At 38.6% G+C, this 23,657-nt stretch overlaps 1 protein-coding gene across 6 annotated transcripts in view; it reads left to right on the top strand.

The window, feature by feature from the left end:
• LOC109981486 (glutamate receptor 3) overlaps positions 1–23,657 on the top strand; it is a 79,578-nt gene that overhangs the window by 53,483 nt on the left and 2,438 nt on the right. For 2 of the 6 annotated variants that reach the window (XR_010668670.1, XR_010668671.1), the window contains exons 9-16: positions 589–696; positions 2,578–2,784; positions 4,644–5,017; positions 7,429–7,627; positions 15,226–15,473; positions 16,194–16,308; positions 22,076–22,190; positions 23,372–23,511. Coding sequence is in view for 4 of the 6 variants with exons in the window: in XM_065962989.1 (XP_065819061.1) it covers positions 589–696; positions 2,578–2,784; positions 4,644–5,017; positions 7,429–7,627; positions 15,226–15,473; positions 16,194–16,308; positions 23,372–23,617 (1,497 nt within the window). In the remaining 2 variants the exon portion in view is untranslated. Of the gene's footprint in view, positions 1–588; positions 697–2,577; positions 2,785–4,643; positions 5,018–7,428; positions 7,628–15,225; positions 15,474–16,193; positions 16,309–22,075; positions 22,191–23,371; positions 23,621–23,657 lie in introns of those variants that run through there. The other 4 variants (XM_065962989.1, XM_020630294.3, XM_020630292.3 and 1 more) reach the window with 2 other exon arrangements.

The raw sequence follows: 23,657 nt of genomic DNA, 5'->3' as shown, positions 1-23,657 counted from the left end.
CCAAAGGAAGTGGCCCCATACTGTCCACATAGATCTGCTCACAGGCCAACATACATGACAGCAGCCCCACACATGCAAACACAGAGTTATACAATCACTATGACAACAGAGTGAGAAGCATCTTCTCGGCCAAATAAATCAGAGTAAAACGTAATTATCTCTGGAATCGTGTTTGTTTGAGTCGACTAAGTCCAGTGTGTGTTTTTGTGTAACGTCAGACAGTCTTTGCTACGTTTGTATTAATAGAACAGTACAACAGTAAGGCACATTCAGACTATTACTTGTCTTGTTGGTATCAATTTTAACTGTCTTTGAGTGCCCTGTTGGTGCTGCTTTCTTGTTATGTAAGGAAACATTTGCAGAGCCAGGAATAGCTCACGCCTACTCTGCTGAAGTGTAGTCCAGCTGAAGTAAGAAGCACCACTACAAGCTTTGTTTTAGCTCCACATCAGGCGAAACCAGCTCTGTCTCCTGCTGTACAGATGGAGCTGACCAACTCGCACGGACCTGGAGGCTCTTCTATTAAAAAAAAAAAGAAGTCTTTCTGCTCCTTCTTGTAATAACTGTGAACCTTTGTGTCGTTTTCAGATCGGCTACTGGAATGAGTACGAAAAATTTGTATATATTATGGATCAGCAGGTCACCAACGAGTCCTCTTCTGTGGAAAACCGAACAATTGTGGTCACTACTATTATGGTACACTCTCAAGCAGGTTTTAAGTGTTTCACCTCAAGAATTTCTGCCACTCAAGGTCAAGGTGTCCATTGTTGCAATCTGTCCTGGGAGGGTAGAATTATTTTGTTTTGAGTTGCTTTCCATCCACTCACTACATGTTGAAACAGTCGATTCACAAAGAGTGTTTCAACTGTATCCGTGTGGGTGTCAAAGCATTTTAGTTTTTTTATTATACGGTGGGCTGTTGTAGTAGTGACATCACAATAACGGCATTGGTAACGATAACGTTAGCGATAGGCACCATCAGTGTTTTCACATTCAGTGCATACGTAAGTAAACACGTTTCCCTCTCATTAGGTAAACTGTCAGTGAAGCTAGAGACATGAAATGATCTGCAGCATGAGGAGGTCGTAAACAACCAAAGGCTGCAAACCTTTGGCTGTTTAACCCTTAGTCTACATTTGTTTCAACTTTGGCACTGAAATAATGTAACTGCTAAAACCAGTGCTTCCAGTAGGTCAGGCTCAGGGCTAGACGCAGTGATAGTTAGAGGTTAGTCACCATCAGCCATTTTAAATGTAAGATAAGGTACGCCTTATCTTACATTTAAAGCCATGGCCTCTCGTTCCTTCTGACTCTGCCTATTATGTTTTCATCGTAGGCAAATTCAGAATGTGACAGTCATACATTTTCATTTCAATGTCTAGATACTCATTTATCCTCATGAGCAGGCAGGAAGGAAACAAACAGAAGAGTAGTGTCACTGCATTATTTTCTCACTGCCAGGCATGCCTTTGGTTTGAATAAAGACGACTTTTATTTCAGACACATCTCGGTCATGTCATTAACTTCACGTTGCTTTTCTTGCATTTCATAACTTTAAAGCAAATATTCATATCCAATGAAAGTTCCTCCTGTTATTACAGGGCTGTGATTCTTTCATTTCTTTTTCTTTTATTACATAACACATGACTGAAGAACGTAAGAGAAGTTAAAGAAGGATTAGATCAAACTGTAAATGTTAAACTGCTTAAAGCATCACAAGAGTCTCCTCTGTTGATGACTTTGTCATCGGCTAAAACAACCTTTGAATTTTTACGTTGACGACATGTAAGAGCGTAAATCCCCATGCAGAATCTCCTCAAGGTCACATCAGGTCATCTAGAGGAGGTTTGGCAACAGATGTGCATAAAATCTTGGAGGAATTACATGATATTTTATTTAAATCCGAGGCAAAAAGGTCAAGAGGAAAGGTTAAACAATAAAACAAAAGAAAAAGCAGATTATTTTATTGTCATGATAGTAAAGAATTCAGTAAAGAATATTTAATAAGTATGACTTCTAACTTGGTCATACAACTACTCTTCTGAAGTGGCTAACATTCTATGTGCTTAGTATTAGTTTGATGAACGAATTAGATGATCTCTGTGCTCACTGACGTTTACTTGATGAACTGGAAAAGTGCTCCATTCAACTTCTCCTTGCTCTCTGTGCCACGTTGGCCTGAAGCACATGCATCCTCGCTTATCGCCCATTTCCACTGATTAAGGTGGTGGACGCTGTAAGCATGAGGGAGTCCTGGCATCCCGCTTTACCTCCTCTTTTTTAAATGTGTTAGATGCTTTTCTCCTGAGCTGGCCCTTTTGCCCTCTTTACTGCTGCAGCGGCCTGCTTCTTTAGTCCCCTGATAACATGCCTGTAAATGAAGCTGCGTAGATCCTTTAGCCTCTGCTTTGTCAGTCTGTCTTACAATGTTCCCCACATCTGTGTGTGTTTGTCACCCCAGCATGTGTGCATGAAACAGTACCAAATGAAGGCCTCGTTTGACCCTCGATGCCTGTCCTGTCTACATGTGTGTGGTTTTTTTTCTGCAATGAACTTAAAACTCTGTCTAATTAACAGGAAGCTCCGTATGTGATGTACAAGAAAAACTATATGACGGCGGACGGGAATGACAGATATGAGGGCTACTGTGTCGATTTAGCTTCTGAAATAGCAAAACATGTGGGCATAAAATATAAGCTGTCTGTTGTTCCCGATGGGAAGTACGGAGCCAGGGACCCCGAGACCAAGACGTGGAACGGGATGGTGGGTGAACTGGTCTATGGGGTAAGTGTCAGTCTTCATTTGTAGCTTATAAGGGGGAGGGGATAACTGTGTATATCTCTTATCTTTGCAACATTTAAACCCTCCTATTTATTCATGTTAATGGAAGTATTATAAATGTCTTGAATTATCACCATCATCACACAGAAATTTGAATTTTTATTAAACTTACTCAGGCTCTTTCTTATCAAAACAACCAGGTATAGAATGCAGTAAAGTATCAAACCAGCCAAGAGAGTTTCTTCATTCCCTGTCTACCAAAAATGCTATTATTCTGTGATGGTTATGCAAAACAACAACAGAAAACATCTAAAACATGAATGTAACTTGTACTTTGTGCTTTCAGTCAAAGAAGTTGTGTACATCTCTTTGTCAAGGCTTTGATAATTTGGACTGGTGTTTATCATGCAGCTCAGGGTTTGATTGCATTTGAACTTGAGCTTTAACAAGAAGATTGCATTTTTGATGAGACCTCAGATGCTAAATGGATGAACAAATAAATGTCAAATGACAGACAAGAATCGAATAAAAATCTGCGTGCAGACAGTGTTTCAGTGCAGGGTCTCTAATGAATCACCTGTAGTTCCTACGGTTATGACTATTTTATGACTGCCTACCCGATACGAATAGCTCGGACAGGAAGAGGTGTTTATGTTTAGTCACAACCACCCCTCCAATGATTGTCACCACAGTGAGCTGATAATTGATGAGCCTGTCAGGCGTTGCAGAGGATCTGATGGAAGGGAATTTAACAGGCTGATTCACATTTCATGGACTGCTTACTTAAGCTCCTCCATCTCTTTCTTTTCAACCCCTTGCTTGATTCAGGGAGGAGATTTGGATGGAGACAAAGACTTAAGCTTACACAAATGCTGAGTGACTCATTTTCATATGGCAGATTCCCTCTCGCAGGTCTGCTATTCAGTATATTCCAAGCTGCTGTTTTTCACCGTCTCCAATCTGTTTACTCCATGAATTCACTTTTAAAGCTGAATGCTTTCTATGTATATACGGGATTATAAGGCAGTGTGACTTAAATATATAGTCATGGTTATTCTTTGACTCTATGTTTGTAAAACATTTCCTATAATTACAGATGGGTGATGAAACCATCTTAACAGGGGATTGCGATAAAATGTACCTTATACATTTATACCTTAGACTTAATTTGGATGGATCAATCAGCCTGTCAAGCAGCAGACATAGCCACAACAGCGAGTCAACAGTTTACATTTTTGCTTGAGAATACATACCCAAGTACACACCCACTCTCCACTAGAAGCATTGTTTAAACGGCTTTTATCCTTCAAAGATGAGGTTATTATTGACAAATCAAGGTAACATAATTTCACTCGGTTGGTTTTTAGTGGCAGCTCTGCTAGCAGCCCCCTTACCAGACATCCTATATCTGCAGAAGATAATCGTAAAAGACTTGGCTTATGAACCTAAAACAAGATAAAACAGTTTGCTCAAACAGATCTGTTTGCTTTAGAGAAGTGAAGACATCTGGGAAAAGAAAAAAATAAACAAGACTACTACTTTTACACAGCAGCTCAGCTTGCAGACCCCACCTGAGTCCTCTTTCTCTAGAGACACTTATAACTTCTTACTTGTTTCATAAATAGAATAAAGGATACAGCTTTAAAAAACTTGAGCGCTAGTTACTTGGTAGATTCTAAAGCGTTAGCTAAGCGGTGTCTAACAGGAATCATCCATTATCATTAAACTCCTCAGACTGGCAGCATTACCAAGTCATATCATGATGCCTTTATTGATCAGTACCTTTACTAAATCCTTGTTTAGGTTTTATTTGGTGTGTTCTGTAAGACTAAATACCTTTGTGCCTGTTTCCATTTTCACAGAGAGCTGACATAGCCGTGGCACCGCTAACGATAACGTTGGTTCGGGAAGAGGTGATAGACTTCTCCAAGCCTTTTATGAGCTTAGGAATCTCCATTATGATAAAGAAGCCTCAAAAGTCCAAGCCAGGGGTGTTTTCCTTCCTGGACCCTTTGGCCTATGAGATCTGGATGTGTATAGTTTTTGCCTATATTGGCGTGAGTGTGGTGCTCTTCCTGGTGAGCCGCTTCAGCCCATATGAGTGGCATCTGGACGAGAATGATGAGGTCAAAGACCCTCAGAGCCCCCCAGACCCTCCGAATGACTTTGGGATTTTTAATAGCCTGTGGTTCTCCCTGGGTGCCTTCATGCAGCAAGGATGCGATATCTCACCAAGGTTTGTTGTTGTGTTCACTCTCCATCACCTCTCAGTTGTCCTCGTCATCTCTCTGCATTTTATGGTCCCATGCGTAGCTTCATTTCCATCCTGCCATGGTGCATATAGGTTATTTTGAGCTTTGCTGCTGTCCATCTGACCTCATGCTTCACTTCACTGCACCATCCTCCCATGTCTTTCTCACCGTGCATCTATTTGTTTTTAAGCTGCATGCCGGCAGAGATGCTTTGCATCCACAAAATAACTTATATTCACCATGCTGAGGGCTGTAAAATGCACAGGGGTCATTACATTTCACTCAGAGCAGCTGCTTCCATTTCTCATGACTCTTGGAGGGCTACCGTGTTTTTGCTGCATGTCCCATTTTACGGTCATCAACTTGGTGCATATAATGCATTTTGTGCAGCACCATTACGGCGTCTTGTGTATTCCCATCACAATGGCCACTCAGTCATTCCCTCATCTCTTCCATCCATCCATCCATCTCTTTTCTCATCAATGTTGTGACTGCAGACTTCTTCAAGGATTCTTGCCTCATTCATCCTTTCATCCATGGACTTTGGAACATTGTAAAAACATTGGTTTGTAAAAGCTGTGACAAAATCACAGAAATCAGAGAAAAGTGTGAAGAAGGAGTGTCCTTTCTTCTCAAATACTCCTTTTACTTATGTTTGTCTTTTGTTGACAACACACTCGTTTCTGAATAACAAACAGTGAATTACCAGACCATGTAAAAGGGTTTCACATTTATTACAGATAACTAGCAGAACATTAGGATGTCAGCGTGGTTAGTTTTCTTATAAATAAACTGAGAGACATGATATCTGCATGTGACAGTTTTGATGATGCTTGCAAAACATAAAGTCAGGCAGGCAGGCAAGTCTGAAGTTGAGCCTGACTTTAGTGTTTTTTTGGAGATGTTCAGAGAGAGAAGCTTCTGCAGTATAATATATCAGTGACAAAAATCAATTAAGTAGCAAATGAGGGATCTTATTACTGATCTAAGTAGCAGCAGTTTTTGAATAGAAACTGCTGATTCTATCATTTTGCTGAACAGTTCAACATTTCCCTACAGCAGTTTCCAGATCAATGCAGTCACCATGAGAGGATGAGTGCATTTGCTGCTGTCTTCACATTTATCATACCTACAGTAATCTGTGGTGTCTCTTTTTTTGGCTCCAACTTTGCCTTTGGCCCAGATAAATTAAGACCAACTCACTGACCTCAACTTGATGTTATTGTTAATATTTTCCCCAAATAAAAGTCATTTATAGATAAGACTGCCACGAATTACAGCCTGTCTGAAACTTTGATGAGTGAGTGCACATTTTAATGGAATTTCTGAAGGACACACAAAATATAGACGGCATGAAAGTGCTACAGGGAAAGCATAAATACGTAAATATGCCACAAAACAATATATTATGAGCATCTGCTGTGCAGTGATGTGGTGAAAATGGATCCTTGTTTGAAATGGGATGTATGACTTTGTCTGAGCAGCACAGTCAAGTGAAATATGTTTGGGATCGACAAGTTTGGGATCGTACCAGAGAGAAAACTCGTATTTAGATATAGCCCATATGACCCCAGGACTGCCCTCTGAGACACAGATTTAAATTCACAGCCTTAACACTGATGTGGAAACTGTAGAGAATGGTTTAAGGACCAGTGAGCAGGATGGAACTATCTGTGTGGCAGACTGGTATGGTTCATCACTCCCAGACTTCAGGAGGAGAGAGGTTGTCATGGTGCTTTTACTTCAGACAAAAGTAAACTTCAGTTTCTGTCCTCTCTGATCCAAGTTTGTGTTGGAGTGTTACATTTTCCAACAGAAAGAGGCATTCAGATTCTTTCAAATACCTGAAACAAACACAGGCTGCAGCTTTGAACTAACAAGTAAATATGCATACTGTCTAAAAGTCAGATGTTTACTGCTGATCGGTAACCACAGACCAGAAGACAAAATGTTCACTCAATAAAGGATCATTCAGGCTTAGTTTTAAGCCCAAGTTGTTTGGATCTGCTGGTTGATGGATCTAATGGATTTAGGCTCCTGTTGGGCTCAGATTTTTTTCGCCACGTTGAATGTCTCTCACTCGATTTAGCTCCAAAATTAATGCATTTATATTAATTTAATGAGGCTTATTATAATGTTTCATCAGTTGTAATGGCAGCTGTAGTGAGTTAATTAAAGAGGATTTACGTGATAGCTTTTAAAACAAGGGGAATGCAGATGATATCGCAGTCCTCTTCCCTTAATTGGTAGGCAATTTTTCCAGAAGTTGAAAGTGTAAAAAATTAGGAACCAAACACCAAAGACACAATAGAAATCCATCACTCTTCCCTTTCCCTTATGTAGACAAGAGCACGCTGCCCTCATGTCTCCCTGTCTGCTCTCTTCCTGCTCTCAGGTCTCTGTCGGGCCGGATTGTCGGAGGAGTGTGGTGGTTCTTCACCCTCATCATCATCTCCTCCTACACGGCTAACCTGGCTGCCTTCCTCACTGTGGAGAGGATGGTGTCTCCCATCGAGAGTGCTGAGGACCTGGCCAAGCAGACAGAGATCGCCTATGGGACGTTAGACTCAGGCTCCACCAAGGAGTTCTTTAGGGTGAGTGTCTCAGCTGGCTGTCGCCCATGCTGCCGCTGCATAACGAGGTTCCCTCCAATACAAGTTCATGTTGGCTGAGGTACAGAGATGAAGAGTCTCTGGAGCTTTCCTCTGGGCTTTTGATTTATTACCTGCCAGGTAATGAATCAAACGAATAATCAATGAAAAAGAAGGTCTAGATAGTATTTCTACCTGATACAGCACTTCCAAATGGCTAATACTTCAAAATCACTGGATTAATTCAGTGTTTCATTAAACAGAGATGTGAAGTGTTTTATTAAAATAAATTAAATATCACTTAAGGACTTAACAGCTAAAAGACGATGGAATGCATTTGTTGGTAAAATGATTTAAAAGATGTTTGTGATGGATATCTGAGACAAGCGTTTCAGAGCAGATTATAACCTCTTTTTCAACTCCCACAAAACTAAACTAACCTTTTAAACATTATGAAGTCTGTTATCAGCTCTTATCCATTTTATCCAAAAGATTAACTTCCACTCTTACCATCAAACCAAAAAATTTTAACACTTTCTGTCAACAGAAATAATTATTCAGCTTTTGAACCTCAACAATTATTTTCTTCCGTCATCCAAAAACCAGTAGCCATGACTAAACTCTGATTAGCCTCTCTGTGCCTCCGCTAATATGCAGATTGTTTTTTTTATCTTTGTAAAACTAAAGTGCTGCCAAAGCAATGCTGCATATTTTCTCATCAAGGTCACACAGAGTATAAATGTTTTATGACAACTACTCATTAAAACAGTAACAGTTTTGAGTGAGTTAGAGTTAGCCATCGTAAAAGAAGGTGAAAAAAGTAAAAGTTTGTAGGGTTTTAAATAAATAAATCATTTTCAGGCGTGTACTTACATTTTTCAAATTCTGCATCAAATGTGGTCGATGTTGTTTTGCTGCCCACGTCTTTGAGTTCTATAATGAATGATGTGAAATGACAGTCCAGTATGATTATCGGGCTTATTTGTCTATGTGTCTATAACTTCTGTAAAACAAAACAACTTTCAAGTGGGGCTACAAGATGTCATTATAATTCCAATTTGTGGGCTTCCGTCGCAGAACTGAAATCATAAGACGACGTCCTATTTCTCGGAAAATGGAAATGTCATTCACATCCAGCATCCTGCTCTGAGCTGTGTCTATTTTTAGTGCAAGTCCGCCTCTTGGTGTGATTGCCCTGAGTGAGTCTGAGACATTTAATAAATACAAACTCTGGACTCACTTACTGTAGCCCCGAGCACAGTGTGTTGGTTCAGAATCCGCCTCAGTCCACAGGGAATTACAAAATCCCATCATACAATTTTTACATACTCTTGTGAGATTTAACAGCAGATTTGTCTTCACAATACAGTGAGGAGAGAACAGCGTGTTTCTGTCTGCTGGCTTCAGTTATTTGCTCTGTTTAACCCTCACTGTTTCTTGGCATATCTCGCAGGAAGAAAGGGAGAAAACAAAACAAGAGAGAAACATCTTGCTAATGTTTTTGCCTATAGGATAAAAGATTTTCTGACTGTGGTCAATAGGGGAGAGGAACGATTTTGCCGGGATGTGACCGAGTGGAGACATGTAATGTTTCTGCGACCTGAATCGTTTATGGAGGCGTTCAAGCAGAACAGCCTGGTCTGCTATGTCAAGCGCCACTGAGGTCTAAAAGCATTGAAATGGAGCAATCACCATGATTAGTGTGGAGGAGGTCATCTGTAACTCACTGTCTCCTGCACTGCAATGCTTTCAAAACTTACTTCTGAAAAATGTGGCTCTTTAGGAAAGACTTAATTTTCACCAGAGGAATAATCCAATGGAGGGCAAAATGTGTTGAAAAGGACGAGAGTGCAGTAGACTTCATTGTATATATATCATTTTAAACTTGCTTCAAACACAGATTTTAATTAAAAAGACATCCATGGGATAGATGAACATTTAACATTAGTCTAATATTCCTTATGTATTTTACTCCTTTGCTAGTGTTGCAGTGTTGCTTCTAGCTGCCAGGAAATGCAAAAAAAAATCCAAAATGCCTCTGATACTACCCCCCTGAATTGGACTTGTTTCTTCTTCACTTAAACGATAATTCTGTTTTGAGACTAGGACTCTTTTAGTGTACAGAGCCAGGCCAAACAATAAAGATAATAATCATTTCACATAAACACGGTCAGTCGGATTAGCTGTTTAAACACTGATAATAAGAGTAGACTTAATTTATCCACACTGGCTTTGGAGGGAAACCTTCTCTCAGCTAATGGGTACTGATGTACTGACGTATCCACATCAGTATAGAGTCTGAAAAAAGTCATAACATATCTGTAGTTGTCATGACTACAGGGACAGACAGAATATTCATTATTAAAGTTTGTTGGAGCTGTGTTGTGTTTAAGTTTCACCGCCTTTGTCAAAAATAACGATGTTAGCTTCCGGTTGAACGTAAGCAGAGGTTGAAGTAAACAAAGCAGACTTAAAATACTTCTTTGACATGTCTTTTCACCCACTTTATTAAATTACTTTTTTTTGGGGCTTCCTGATGAATCATTACATTAAAGCGGCTCCATAAGCAGCTGTGGATGTGCTAATCCTCACTGTTGGCAGGATGTGATTAGTCAAAGGTGCTCCTGAGGAGATAATTGACAGGCCTGTAGTCACTTCATCCTGAGTGACACATATTCTGCCTTTCTTCGTCAAACTCGAAATATCAGTGCAGAGGAGCTGCTCAGAGCAGGGGTTGTTGAAATGTGATGATTCAAAGCTAATGATTAATCAGAGCTGTAAAGTGATCTTTTTAATGCAGATCATACAGCCCCCTCAATGCAAATGATATATGAGTCTTCTTTCTTGGTGCTTTATTATATACATTTGAGCTTTATAATTTGTATCCTCAGCTAGATCATCTGTTTATAATATGTTCATTCAGACCATGTGAAACTATAGAGTTAAGGAAAAATGCTCATTAACTTTCTGACAGTAAGATCAGAGAGGACAATGAGATAGTAAGCTTAACTTAGTTTAGTTTAGTTTATATAGACTTTAGGAGAAGGGCAAACAGCTGGTGAGTCCTTTTGCATAGCTATCGACTATGCCCACAAGAACTTCTAAAACTTACTGAACTATATCATAGATCTTATCAGTTTATTTTGCTTGACATGTAAAAAAGATGATTTTTAAAAAAGTGGAATTAAAAAAATGTCTCCATTAAAAAACAAGTTCTAGTAATGGGTAGATTTTAGACCAGAAAATGGTTGAAAAAAGTGAAATTTGGAAAAGTTAGGTTGTTGAAAGACGTCTCCATGATGACGTCCTATCAAATATGTTAATATATAATCATGTATTCATGGTTAAATTGTTACTGTTAAAAATGAGACAATTCACAAATTAAGATAAATAAAACATTGAATGTGCTCTGAGCATTTGAACTGTCACGTTACGATAAAAAATGGAAAATGTCAATACAAAAAAATGTACAACAAAATCTGCACTGTACCATTCACCATTAAAAAAACCAACCAATAGAAAACATTTATCATCGATTAAACCTCTCTTTTGGCTTCTAACTTCCCCTCTGTGGCCTTGCTGTCCCACTTTATGACAGATTCTGCAATGACAAAGAGAAATGTTTTTGGTCAAACTTTGTTTATTCTTGATTACAAAGTACAAACAAGTGAACAAACAGAAAACAGTGGACACACACTGACATTATTGACACATCAACTGGAACCCTTTTGGAGCCATGGTCCTTCATGATGAACTCAGACATGACAACATTAGTCATCAAACTGAAAGATGAGCACTAGATGTTTACAGATAATCAGAGTTAACTTATTATTCTTTTAAAGAGATTGAGAGGGCGGACAAGAGGGATGGAATAAGGAAGGGAGATATTGAGCGGGGAGGGGGACAGAAAGATATATAGGGAGGGAACAACTTCCAGCCTTTATGCTAAGCTAGGCTAACAACCACTGGCTGTGGCATCAAACTTAGCTTACAGATATGAGATACAGTTGTGATATTGTGTTGATCTTTAAAACAAACTCTGGAAGAAAGCAAATAAAATAATGTTTTAATTTCAAAATAAATGTCTTTATTTTCATGTTTTAAACACAATATGAATTATTTTTTCCTAAGCTCGCTTCACCTGCTTGTATTTAAAATAAATGACTTTTTGCTTTCTCCTGAGTTACTTTCTACAACCCGCTAAAGATAACTGCTCTCTATTATTACTTATAGTGTTTATTCAGAGATAAAGGATCAGAATGCAAAAGTTGTAAAACAGAGCACATGTAAGAAGTAGGAAGACAAAAGCTGTATTTGTTGGCTTTAATTAAAAAGTGTGTAGGGATGACTTTCACTTTAATTACAGCTGCAACAAACGAGCCGTGCTAATATATAGCTCCCTTATTAATTGGTTTCCCCTGATCTTTAACATACCATGAATGACTTTTAATTACAAACTTCATGATGCACGTAACTAAGATTTGTTTGCAGATAAAAATAAAACAGCGGCAGAAAGCTTGCACATGCTTTGTTGAGCCTGTCAGCTTGGCTTCAGGATGACAGACGTGCACAGAGGGATGTGAATCACTCTCAGCCTTTTAGTCTGAAGCTGACAGATGAACTGGTAGCTTGAAGAATTTGAGTCTAGACCAGTTTATTTCCAGGATAGATGAGGGGCAGTAAACCCAAATTACTCACTGACCAGATGATAAAGATGGGTGTTTGTTGCTCAAGTCATTCATTCAAAGTAATTTATTGGTCGCTCTCTCTTTGCTAACTCGGCTGCCGGAGTAAGAATTAAGACTTTGACAGAACGGGCTAGCTCGAGATAAGCCCAGTCCAGACAAGCATGTGTCTTTCTGTTACCCAACATCGAATCGCTGCTTTCACACTACGGTCATGCCTGTCATCAGCTGTTATTGTCATGTTAACAGTGTTTACATGAACACTCAACTGAACTGAAATCGTGCATATGTCAAGAATGATTCACTTACCAGCCTGAGCCCACAATCCATTACATATCCGCTGAATTATTTATACAACACTGACGTACACACCGCAGATCTGACATACTTTGTCAGTTCACTTTGATGTTTGCCTTTATGTTCTCCAACCAGATGTGATGTGGGACTGACTCACACAACCACTGAACACAATCTGGATCAAACTGGTCATGCATGCCCTTTTCTTCTACAACAAATACAGTAATGAAGCATAACATTAATCCAACTCCTTCTTCAATACAGTGACTCAAATCGTTAAACATGCTATATATAAAACAATACCAACTGGCATCATTTACAAAAAGGAATTAATTTAAAATTCACATTCGTTTGATAATGTTACCTGACTTAATGTTAGAAATGTGTGGGAAAAATCGATAAATAATCAAATTCACTTAATCGTATAAAAGTCAAATACATTACCTGATTTCTCCAGAAAACTTTCAACATGGCTAGCTTTCAAGTTGATGTCAAATGTTTGTCCTGTTTGAGCTGTAATGAACCTGTGAGAACCTCTGACAAAAAAAAAAAACATGAAATTAAAGGAAGGCAGAAACGAGGAAAGTTTCAACCCAAAGTTTCCTTCCTAAGGCTCATCTCCCTCCCAGCAGAAGGTCAAATTAGCCCAGTTTACATCAGCCTCTCCCCTCTTTTGTAGACAGCTGTGTACTCACTCTCCCCAGTGGCCGGCGATCAGCCTCTCTCTGGCCATTTTTAGCAGCGTACTGAGTGTCAGAGCAGGGCTGAGCTCTGCATGTCTGTAGCCGCTCCAGCTGGCAGCTGACCGGGCCACAGAGGTGAAGCCGTCAGTCTGGGAAGAAGCAGGTCAAACGTGCCATTACACAGGGAGCGCTACACACTTTAAAAAAAAAAGAAGAATAAGTGCCATAGTTCTCCAAATTTGAATAGATTGTTTATGCCAATTAAGAATGTCAAATTAAAGAAATAACATTAAGATACTAAGGAATCTCTCAACTTTAACAGTGTACACTTTGATTATGTGTGTTTTCTGTATAGTTTGACACATAAATCTGCTAGACCAATTGTGTCCCAATTTGTTGAAAAATGAGCCAAAACAAGTAACATAGATTTTATTACATGAGAAATTACTATAACCAAAACCTAAATATCACAATTAACTTTGTATTAAAGATGTGCAAAACGTACAAAATGATAAAGAACTACTGACTCAACTATGCCCTGACACAACCTGTTAATACTTACATCTTTATAACATTAGAAAGAGGATTGCTTGACACAAGGTCACTGTTGTAAAAGAAGTAGCTACTATAAAAGCTGTTTCAATTGATGTAAGACACTTAATATGACACACAGGTCCTGGAGTGTCATACTCATGTGTGCTTCTAGCTCCATCTCAGTCTTTCAATTTTACAGAGAGCGCTTTGTTGTAAATATGTGTTTGTGTCTTCAGTCACTACACACTTTATTTCAAGCTGCACAGCAGGCCAGTACAGTCAAAGCACAGAAGTCAAAGGAGTGATAACGTGTTTGTTTTTTTTAAAGGACTGATTTGATTTAAATATAAATGGAAACATAACGTTTGTGACTCCAGCTGCGACCTGCTGGTAGGAGCACAATCTGACAGAGAGACGAGGTCACTTCTGACTGTTCATGTTGATACCAAACATGACCTGCATTTTGCTTCTGCTGAGCTGCCAGATTGTCAGACTTCAGGCTGCTGGCATTGAGCCCACTTACCTCTGCTTCACTGTGGACATGTAAAGGGTCAATCCACCAAGTTTAGTCCAAGTTGTTTTACAACTGGACTAAAAGTGTGTCAAAATGTTGAAGCATATTTTTCCCCTGACCACGCCCCGTGCTGTGACGTCAATGTGAAGTCACAGAGCAGGACGTAGCAGGAAGTGCATATAATTGAGTTGCTTTAAAGAAAGAGTTTTCCATTTTGTAAAATACGCAAATTCTTTCTCTTGCTTTTGGTAAAATGAGAAGATTGACACCACTCTGTCTGTGGATTAAGTGTGGAGCCTCTAGCTAGATAATGTTATTTTAGCAAGAGGACTATATTTGTTTGTGTGCAAATTCAACAGATAAGATATTTGTGTTACTAACAATGTCTTTAAAGGTGAAGGTGTTTCTCAGCTTTGGACTCAACCAGATTTGCTGCTTAAAATCGTTACAGCAAGGGACTGTATGAAAGCAGATGTTTAATGGTAGCTGAGGAAGATGTTTTTCTGGGAACAGTTTCCCTTTTAACTTCATCCCTGCCATGTATTTTGTATCTGTAATTATTCCATGAGATTAAGAGTACAGGTAATACATAACTCAAGGAGGTAGTCCAAAGACATAACTGTTGTACACGCCTGCAAAATATTAAATTTAAGATTTGTTTCACCTTCCGTTCTTTATTTTCAAACGGTCCCTAACCCTAACATAATCCAGCTACCTGTAGCTCCACACTGACATGTGAGTGATATCCATCTTCTTATCTAAGTGAGCAACTGAGCATATTTCCCAGAATGGCAAACGTTTCCTTTTCCTCAGACCCACAGCAGCTCACATTGAATGTTTGATATTTGATGTTTGCATCACTAATCTGCTTCTGTCTTTTCTTTGCAGCGCTCCAAAATAGCAGTTTATGAGAAAATGTGGTCATACATGAAATCCGCTGAGCCCTCAGTGTTTGCCAAGACAACACCTGACGGGGTTTCCCGGGTACGAAAGTCGAAGGGAAAGTTCGCCTTTCTTCTCGAATCCACTATGAACGAGTACATAGAGCAGCGGAAGCCCTGTGACACCATGAAAGTGGGCGGGAACCTCGACTCTAAGGGTTATGGTGTGGCCACACCGAAAGGCTCTGCATTAAGGTGGGTGGGATATTATAACAATATTCTCAATGTTGTTATAGTATTCCACCTACCCTGATGTCTCCTTTTGCAATTTTCATTTTCGTTAATTCTTTTTTTTCCAAATGTATCACAAGTGAACAGTATTTAAATTGAATCAACACGTTCAGCCATTTTCTGTTGTGTCCGATGTATCTGGTGTGTGTCTCTGTTACTTTCTTCTTTCTCTTAAGGTTTTTATTGGTATAAATCACTCTCAGTAAATCATTTGAATGTTGATGTGCACTCTCACCCTCCCTCTCCTTGTTTGTTTTGCTCTTTTCCTTTCAATCTCTTCCCCCTCCTTGTTTCCGTGGTGCCTTCTTTTGCATTGCTTCTAACTCGACACTGAAATTTGTCTCTTTTTGCTAGTTCTAATGCTACTCTGTCAGTTGTGATGAATGTTAAGCTGCATGCTGGATGTTCTTATTTCTAGTTCAGCAATGACAGAATGTCCCCATCCCGCACACTTCAGTTACAAGCAATGTAACCTTCCATGCCACCTCTCTAATATTTATAACATTTTCTTTGCTGTAAAGATGCTTCTTACCCTTCCACACCAGTGAAATTCTTTACCAATTTGTCCCTCCCGTGCTCCCCCTATGAACCATTGATATTAATCACTATTCTTTACTAATATTCTATATTAGATTTCTCACGGACCTGTTCATTTTCTTACAAGTTATGTTTTATCGTTTCAAGAAATGCTGTTAACCTGGCAGTGTTAAAACTGAATGAGCAAGGCCTCTTGGACAAATTGAAAAACAAATGGTGGTACGACAAGGGAGAGTGCGGCAGCGGGGGAGGTGACTCTAAGGTCAGCCTCAATGTCACCAAAGTCGGGTATCCTAGAACAGAGTAATCGGCAAGGCTGTCCTCACTGAATGAACCTTTTGGGCCTGAATATCTTCAGATAATTAATGCATTAATACAGTAAATTATTTAGTGTGCAAATGTGATCAACTGGGAACCCTTTACTTGGCTAATGGAGGAGGAAAAAAAGCCCAGCTATGTATGAAAAATGCAGGAGTAGGACTTTGGAAGCTCAGGTAAAAGACTAATAAACGTTGACAAATATTTAAAGTAGTTACTTATATGTTTTTGGTCTGTAGTTATGAAAGACAGAGCATTTTTTCTTCGTTTTTTGTATCTACATGCCAAAATGTATACTTATTATCTTCATATAGGCTTATAGTGAGAATGATGAAAGGCTAAATTCAATCTAAAAGATAAACTTAGAAAGCACTCTCCAATCTGCCGCCTGGGCGTTAGGGCAGGCACGGGGAACAGCGTTGTCTTGAGGGGACTAAGCATCGCAGGCAAACGTGAGAATTCTAATGACAGACTGACAACTAACGGTCCAAACTTCTCTGTCCAACATCCTCTCACTGAAATCAAGCGTTAAGACTGACAGACACCTTTGGTTGGTCTTGATCCAAGGCCAGTCAAAGTCTATCCATGGCCACCCTGACCTGGTAAACCCTGTTAGAGACTAAGGTAGGAACAGGGGCCTCATTTTGACAAGGGCATTTGATTTGAATCTCACTTTTCTTTTCCTATATATATATATATATATATAAACTTTCTTAGTGTGCATAAAGGGAATGAGTGAGTCTGGATGCATTCACATGTTGTAGTCAGGATATATAACTTTTGCTTAACAGTGGCCACTAGTGAACAAAAGTGGCAACTACAAGAAGATGGTACGTTGAGCTTTCTATAGTGTTTACTACTTCTTTAATTTTGTTACTAAAGCTTGAAGCTTTGGTGTTTTTTTACATTTTGAAACATAGTGTTGCTGTTGCAAGTGTAGAGCAGAGAGTACTTTTTAAAAAGCTTACATTAGCTAACGGTAACTTCTGGTCAAAACAGATCAAGTAAGGCTGCTTACTCAAATAAGTCTTTGTTGCATAATAAAGTTTGTGTTTTTTTTATTTTCTCACACACCAGAGAGGTGCACATACAAGTCATCTCTGCAGACGAGATTTTCCTCTTTGTCAAAAAAAAATGTTGACACCAACAGGGTTTGTCTTCCGTCAAATCTCTTGTGCATCTTCTCTATAAATGAGGCCCCTGATCTTGTGTTTGAGAACAGCAGGGCGGGCGCAGAAAGTAGTGGATCCATCTCTGCCTCTGCTCTTCAGCTTGCATCATGACCACAGTACACTCGGCACATTGTGAGAGAAGAGACTAGGCAAAACTTTGCTGTTATTGACTCAAGTCATCCATTCCTGAGTGAGCAGGATATAGATACTTCCAGTGGGATAACACAAAGAAAATGTCTTCTCTCGCTGGCAATTTGCCCCGACCCCTGGGTTAGAAAGAGAGAGTAGAAAATCAGTGTAAGTCTATCACATCTGACTGCCACATTTCTATGTCCTTATTTCACTTTCAGAAATGTACATGTGAGTAATTTGACAATGACATGAAAATATATTGTATGTAACTACCACTGAGAAAAATATGACATTCAAACATGACATTTTAACAATAGGTCTCTGGAATCAAATTCAGATTTTACATCGATATATTAGAAATCAGTTATTTAATGTTTTTATTTTCAGACATGCTCACTTAAACCAAACAAAACTCCATACAGAACATGTCTACTAATGTTTACAGGTACTATTCATTTATCACAGATGGTTGATTTTCGATTATGACATCCTTCTGGGTATTTTACATTTCATACTGTGTGATGTTTATTTGACATCATGCAGTATGGGTCGTATGCCTTGATTTGCCCATGAGAGTCAGATTTGTGCATGTGTTTGTCGTGTGAGTTGGTTTGTGTGCTCATGAATGTTTTAAGGCGCTTGTTTCCTGTTTCGCAGACAGACTGAAGGGTACAGTTCTGATGTGACTTTATTCAGAAAGAGCAGAACTTAAATCAAACTTTTCACCGTGGAAAACCTTCAGGGGCTGGACACTATATTAGAAACACCTGTACAATGTATGAGATACAAAACAGCAATAAATGTTATCTTTGTGAAGTAGTCCTAGAAATAAGTACAATACAAGTTACTATACAGGTGAATTTATACCTTTCCAGCACAGCCTCAATAGAAACTGAACATGATCAATTAAACTGCACAAACATAAGACTTATAGCGCTCGATGTTGTATTACATTTCATAGATTGAAAAGTTGTGAATGATATTCTGTCCATCCCGCCTGTGCTTAATCAGAGGGTTGGATTGGTGTACCCTGAATTTAAAGTTCTAATGCAGTGTGAGTCATAATTACAGTGACTGGTACACAAAGCAAACACAACCTATAATTATTCACTGTACTTCTTATACTTATACTTCTTACTACAACCAAACTCAAGGCAGAACTTATTCGTAGCTGATGCAACAGGCCTAAGGTTGTGTTTAAAAACAAAATGCAGACAGCTTCAAAGTTTTACATTGAGTGTGCATTTAGGAATGTTTGATTCTTACATTGCTGGAGTGAAAAGCAGCTTTAAAATTTCTGTAAACACATTTGTTTACAACACAACACGCTCAATGGCCCAAAAATGTTCACTGCACACATGAGATTTCAACCTCAAACTGTAGGAAGAATAACTCAATTCAGACTTTTAAGCAAAAGGGATAAATAGCTTAGTATAAAAAGCTTCCAAGCAACAGGATGGCCTAAAGACATCCCCTCTGATACAAAGTTTATTAAAACCTGATGTTTCTCAGGCAAACTTTTTAAAAACTGGCGCTTTTAAAATCTGCTCCTGTGTTCATAGCCCTAGTCAACAGATCCTATAGCGTTTTACAGTTTGTTTTGAAATTGAACGCTTTTGTAACTACATTTTTCACCTTTTTCTCTCTCAGATCTACAGCCTCGTCTGTTGAGTGGTTTATTAACTGCTTGTATATCCGTCTGCTGATCCTCCTTTTCCTCGCCCAGGAAAACCCCAATAACCAAAGCCACCATGTCCACACATACGCAACTGTGTGTATGTGTGCGAGGGTGTGCCTCTCGTTGGTCTATGGACCAATATTATAGAGATTAAATTAGTTGTTTTTTTTAATGGGAGACCAAATGTGTATCTTAGCCTGCTGTCCCTTTTTAGTTCCCCAGGAAACCCCAATAACTAAAGCACCTGTGTCCACATGCATGCAATGAAATGTGCTTGCTTATATTTACATTCAAGAGCAAACATATTTTGTCACAAGAGCTGGTGAATGTTGTTTAATCTATTCACATGTGCCCGTTTTAAGGAAAAAAGGACATATCTGATTGTTAAACTCGATCCAAAATCACTAATCTTTTCAATCAGACAATGACCAGAGCAGTGAGGAGCCCTGATCTCAGTTATTGTATTCAGTGGGCTGATTTCTTTATGCTGTTTTACTTGTTTTATGGCTTTATTATTATTTTTTAATGACCTTCGTAAGTTTATTATCATACAGCAAATGTTTTTATTTCCTTAATGCTTGTGATCTTGACAGGAAATGGAGATATTACTTTAAACATTTTGAAGGTTAAGGCATTGAATTAATCCCTATAAAAGATTCAAGATCAGAAAGTGTTCACTTTTCGAATAAGCAATGACAAGTAAATGTTGTAAATGAAAACTACAGACTGCTGCTTATACAATATACCAAATAGGCCTAAAGCTACATTTTCACCTTCTGTGTAGTTGAAGAATGGAGGGTTTAAAAAACCTTTTAAAACAGTAATTAAGCAATGTATGTTTATGTTTATGTTTTTTTTATGACAGCTAATCATTTATGTGGATGAATTAACCCTAAATTACTTTTAAAGAGCAAAAGTTTTTAGTGTACTGCAAAGCAAGTCCTTCCTGCTTATAGGTGCCCTTTTTAAGTTGTAGAATTTCAGTCTATTTGACTTCTATTCTGGTTATTACTTATTTTTATTTTTTCTTATATGTATTTTTTGGGCTTTTTATGCCTTGATTTAGAGATAGGTCAGTGGACAGTGTCAGAAATCAGGGAGAGAGTGGGGAATGATATGCAGGAAATGAGCCACAGGTCGGATTCAAACCTAGGATGCCTGCTTGGAGATTTAAAGTCTCCGTACATGGGGCGTGTGCACTAACCACTGCTCCATCAGAGCCCCTGGTGATAATTCCTGAGAAGAAAATGTAAAATAAATATCTAAGTCTGTCCAAACTGTGAGTGTGGACAGTGCTCTTGATAAAAAAAAAAAAAACGTTAAAAAGACCATGGCCACCACCTGGTGGTGTGTGTGAGGTCTTTATCTGATCCACAGCACATGTTGATTTATCATTTACAATGAGAGGATATAGAGGGTGATTAGAACAGATCATATTGTTGTGAAACAGGTTAGATATGATGTTAATGTAATAATCATAAATCCGTGTCTTGGAATAAAAGTTATTAAATGAGAAAGATAAAGCAATTTAAACGTAAAATCAACACTAAATCAGTTAATGAAGCTTAATGTTGATGTGTTGTTGTGATAAATAACTCTTCCTTTAAAAACATTGATCATACAAAGTCCTTGGATTTCTCGCTGCAGCTCCTGAATGGATGCAAACATCCCACCATTGAGCTTTTTTCTTGCAATTCATCTTCTTTCATTCATTTTGTCTCTTTAATGGATTCTAAAAAGACAGAGCATCAGGTGTTACAATCAGTTCAGTTCATGTAAGAAAACAGTTGTGATTTGCCTTTCCCATCATAACTCTGCCTTTCTAACTACTCTGAGTGCTGAACAGGACTTCAGATCATCCATATGTCATCATGCATGACTGCTTTATGTTTGTTTCTACACGTTTTGATAAACAGATAACTTGATTTGTATTCTATTTGACATACAAAGAACACAGTGGTGAATACAATATATTTGATGATGTTGGATTACAAACTGTTTATATGATGTTTTCTGAAAAGAAATAAGCCTGGAAATCTATCAGTCAAGGAAATCAAGTGTAATGTCTTGCAAAACAAAAAACCCAAACCATTAAAATATGTCTTTATAGACTCTAATATCTGGATTTGATTGACCTGGTTTGACTGGTTATCATTTAGAAACCCCCTAAATATGGATATTTGCATTTTGCTCTCCTGATTGGTGAAGTTCTCAATGTGGGGATCACAGGTGAACACTTGGGCTGATTTTGCAAGACATTATCCTCTTAATAGCTGATAATAAAATTGGACTGCTGTGTTTTGTCTTTTAGTCAAGAAAGGGTTCCTGTTAGATCCACCTTGCTTAACATCTAAAAGGCTGCCCATAGCAAAACAACAACAACAAAAACGAGTGCCCTCAGCAATACCTGCCTCTGTTTTCTTTCATTCTGCAAAGCTATGCAGCAGCTGCTTTATTCTGCAAGTTCAAATCTTTTCTCTTCTTGTGATCAGTGTGTGCCGATTACTCAAAGCGATATAGGTGGGGTCTGGCATGCTAGGGTAGTCATGGATTATGAAAGGTCATATATTTATATACACATTTATACATACTGTAGTGTTGCCTGCTATATGTGATGTGTTGGCCAGGACCCTACTCTATCGCTTTGCACAGTACAAAGTAGTTTTTAAAAAGTTGAATAACATAAAATAACATAATAAAATGTTATTTATGTTATTTCCCACGTGAAGAACTCCTGTAAACCTTGCAGTATTGAAACTCAGTGAACAAGGCATCTTAGACAAGCTGAAAAACAAATGGTGGTACGATAAGGGTGAATGTGGAACCAAGGACTCTGGAAGTAAGGTCAGTCGCTGCAGGTCTTTTTATACTGATTCCAAAATGCATTTTGACCAACTGTTCATATGCAAACATAAAAAAACAACAACACATTTTCTCCCCAACATGACATATATCTGAATGTCTTCCCTCACAGTAACACGTGAAAGACGTTTAAAAAAAATATCCACTTGACACATAGTTGTAATCCATTTACACTGTGATCATAATTCATCGCATTGACATTATTTCATTGTATGCAGACAATACCAGATTATTAAATTTCAGCATGATTACACATTTTTTAGTCATGCCATAAAAATATGAAAGTTGAACCATTGAATTGAAATCATTATACTGCTATTTTCTTGGTCCAAACCTTTATTGAAATGTAGTTTATTGGTGTTCATTATTTGTATACACAAGGTGCCTTTTTAACTGCAAGACAACCCGCTAGTTCATTTCCAAAGGCATCCGTGTTCTGACAGTCCAAAATGACCTTTAAATACCACCAGAGCACAGCTTGTGCAAATAATATGTCACAGTCAGGCCTCTTTGTTTGATTGTCACAGTAAGGAACATATTTTAAGCTCTATGTAAATAAGCCAGTTAACTTTACTTTTTAAGAAATAAAAACTTAAGTTTACTGCCTTTAGGAAGACAAACTCTCCCCAGGGATAGATTTACAAATGGTCAAACTCGTAAATTAATTTCAATACCAACGTTTGGCTTTTAATAGCAGCAAAATGGTTCAATTCGCCTTCCACAGCTTGCCACTTTGAATGTATAAATGCAAATGTATTGAAGTTGAAAAGCTTTGAGTTAGAATCCAGGGATTTAATCTGTAGACCTGTACGACCACGACCGCCTTCCGCTAGAGGTAGTCTCGTAAAGAGACCACAAAGCAGAACAGATAGAATGTCTCTCTACATTCACCTTCATACTTTTTTAGAGTAGAAATAACCTGAGAGGGGGAATCAGACACATTTAGCTTGTTCTAATATTACTCTTATAAGCTACTTCAGACACCTACAGTATATCTCATGGGGTTTAGTAGACAGTCAGCAGCCTTCTCAGAGTTACAGTGTAGTCATAGTGAAGCAGGATGTTCATATAGGATCTGTTTGTGTGGGTGTATATATGGTCTTAGATGTCAGCTTCATTCTGCCAGTTCAAGAAGTCTTAACGGTGGTCTCTACCTCCCCCAGGACAAGACAAGTGCACTAAGTCTGAGCAACGTGGCAGGAGTCTTCTATATTCTAGTCGGAGGGCTCGGCCTGGCTATGACTGTGGCTTTGATAGAGTTCTGCTATAAGTCACGGCAAGAAACCAAAAGACTGAAGCTGGCAAAGAATTCCCAAAACTTTAAGCCAGCTCCTCCAGCAAACGCCCAGAACTTTGCAACGTATCGTGAAGGCTACAACGTGTACGGGACAGAGAGTGTGAAAATCTAGAGGGTACGTGTTTCATTGTTGATTCCATACTTTCTAACTT

This window comes from Labrus bergylta, chromosome 14 (genome assembly GCF_963930695.1).
Source record: "Labrus bergylta chromosome 14, fLabBer1.1, whole genome shotgun sequence".
NCBI lineage: Eukaryota > Metazoa > Chordata > Actinopteri > Labriformes > Labridae > Labrus > Labrus bergylta.
Note: the sequence above shows the minus strand (reverse complement) of the source record. Positions and strands in the feature narration are given on the sequence as shown.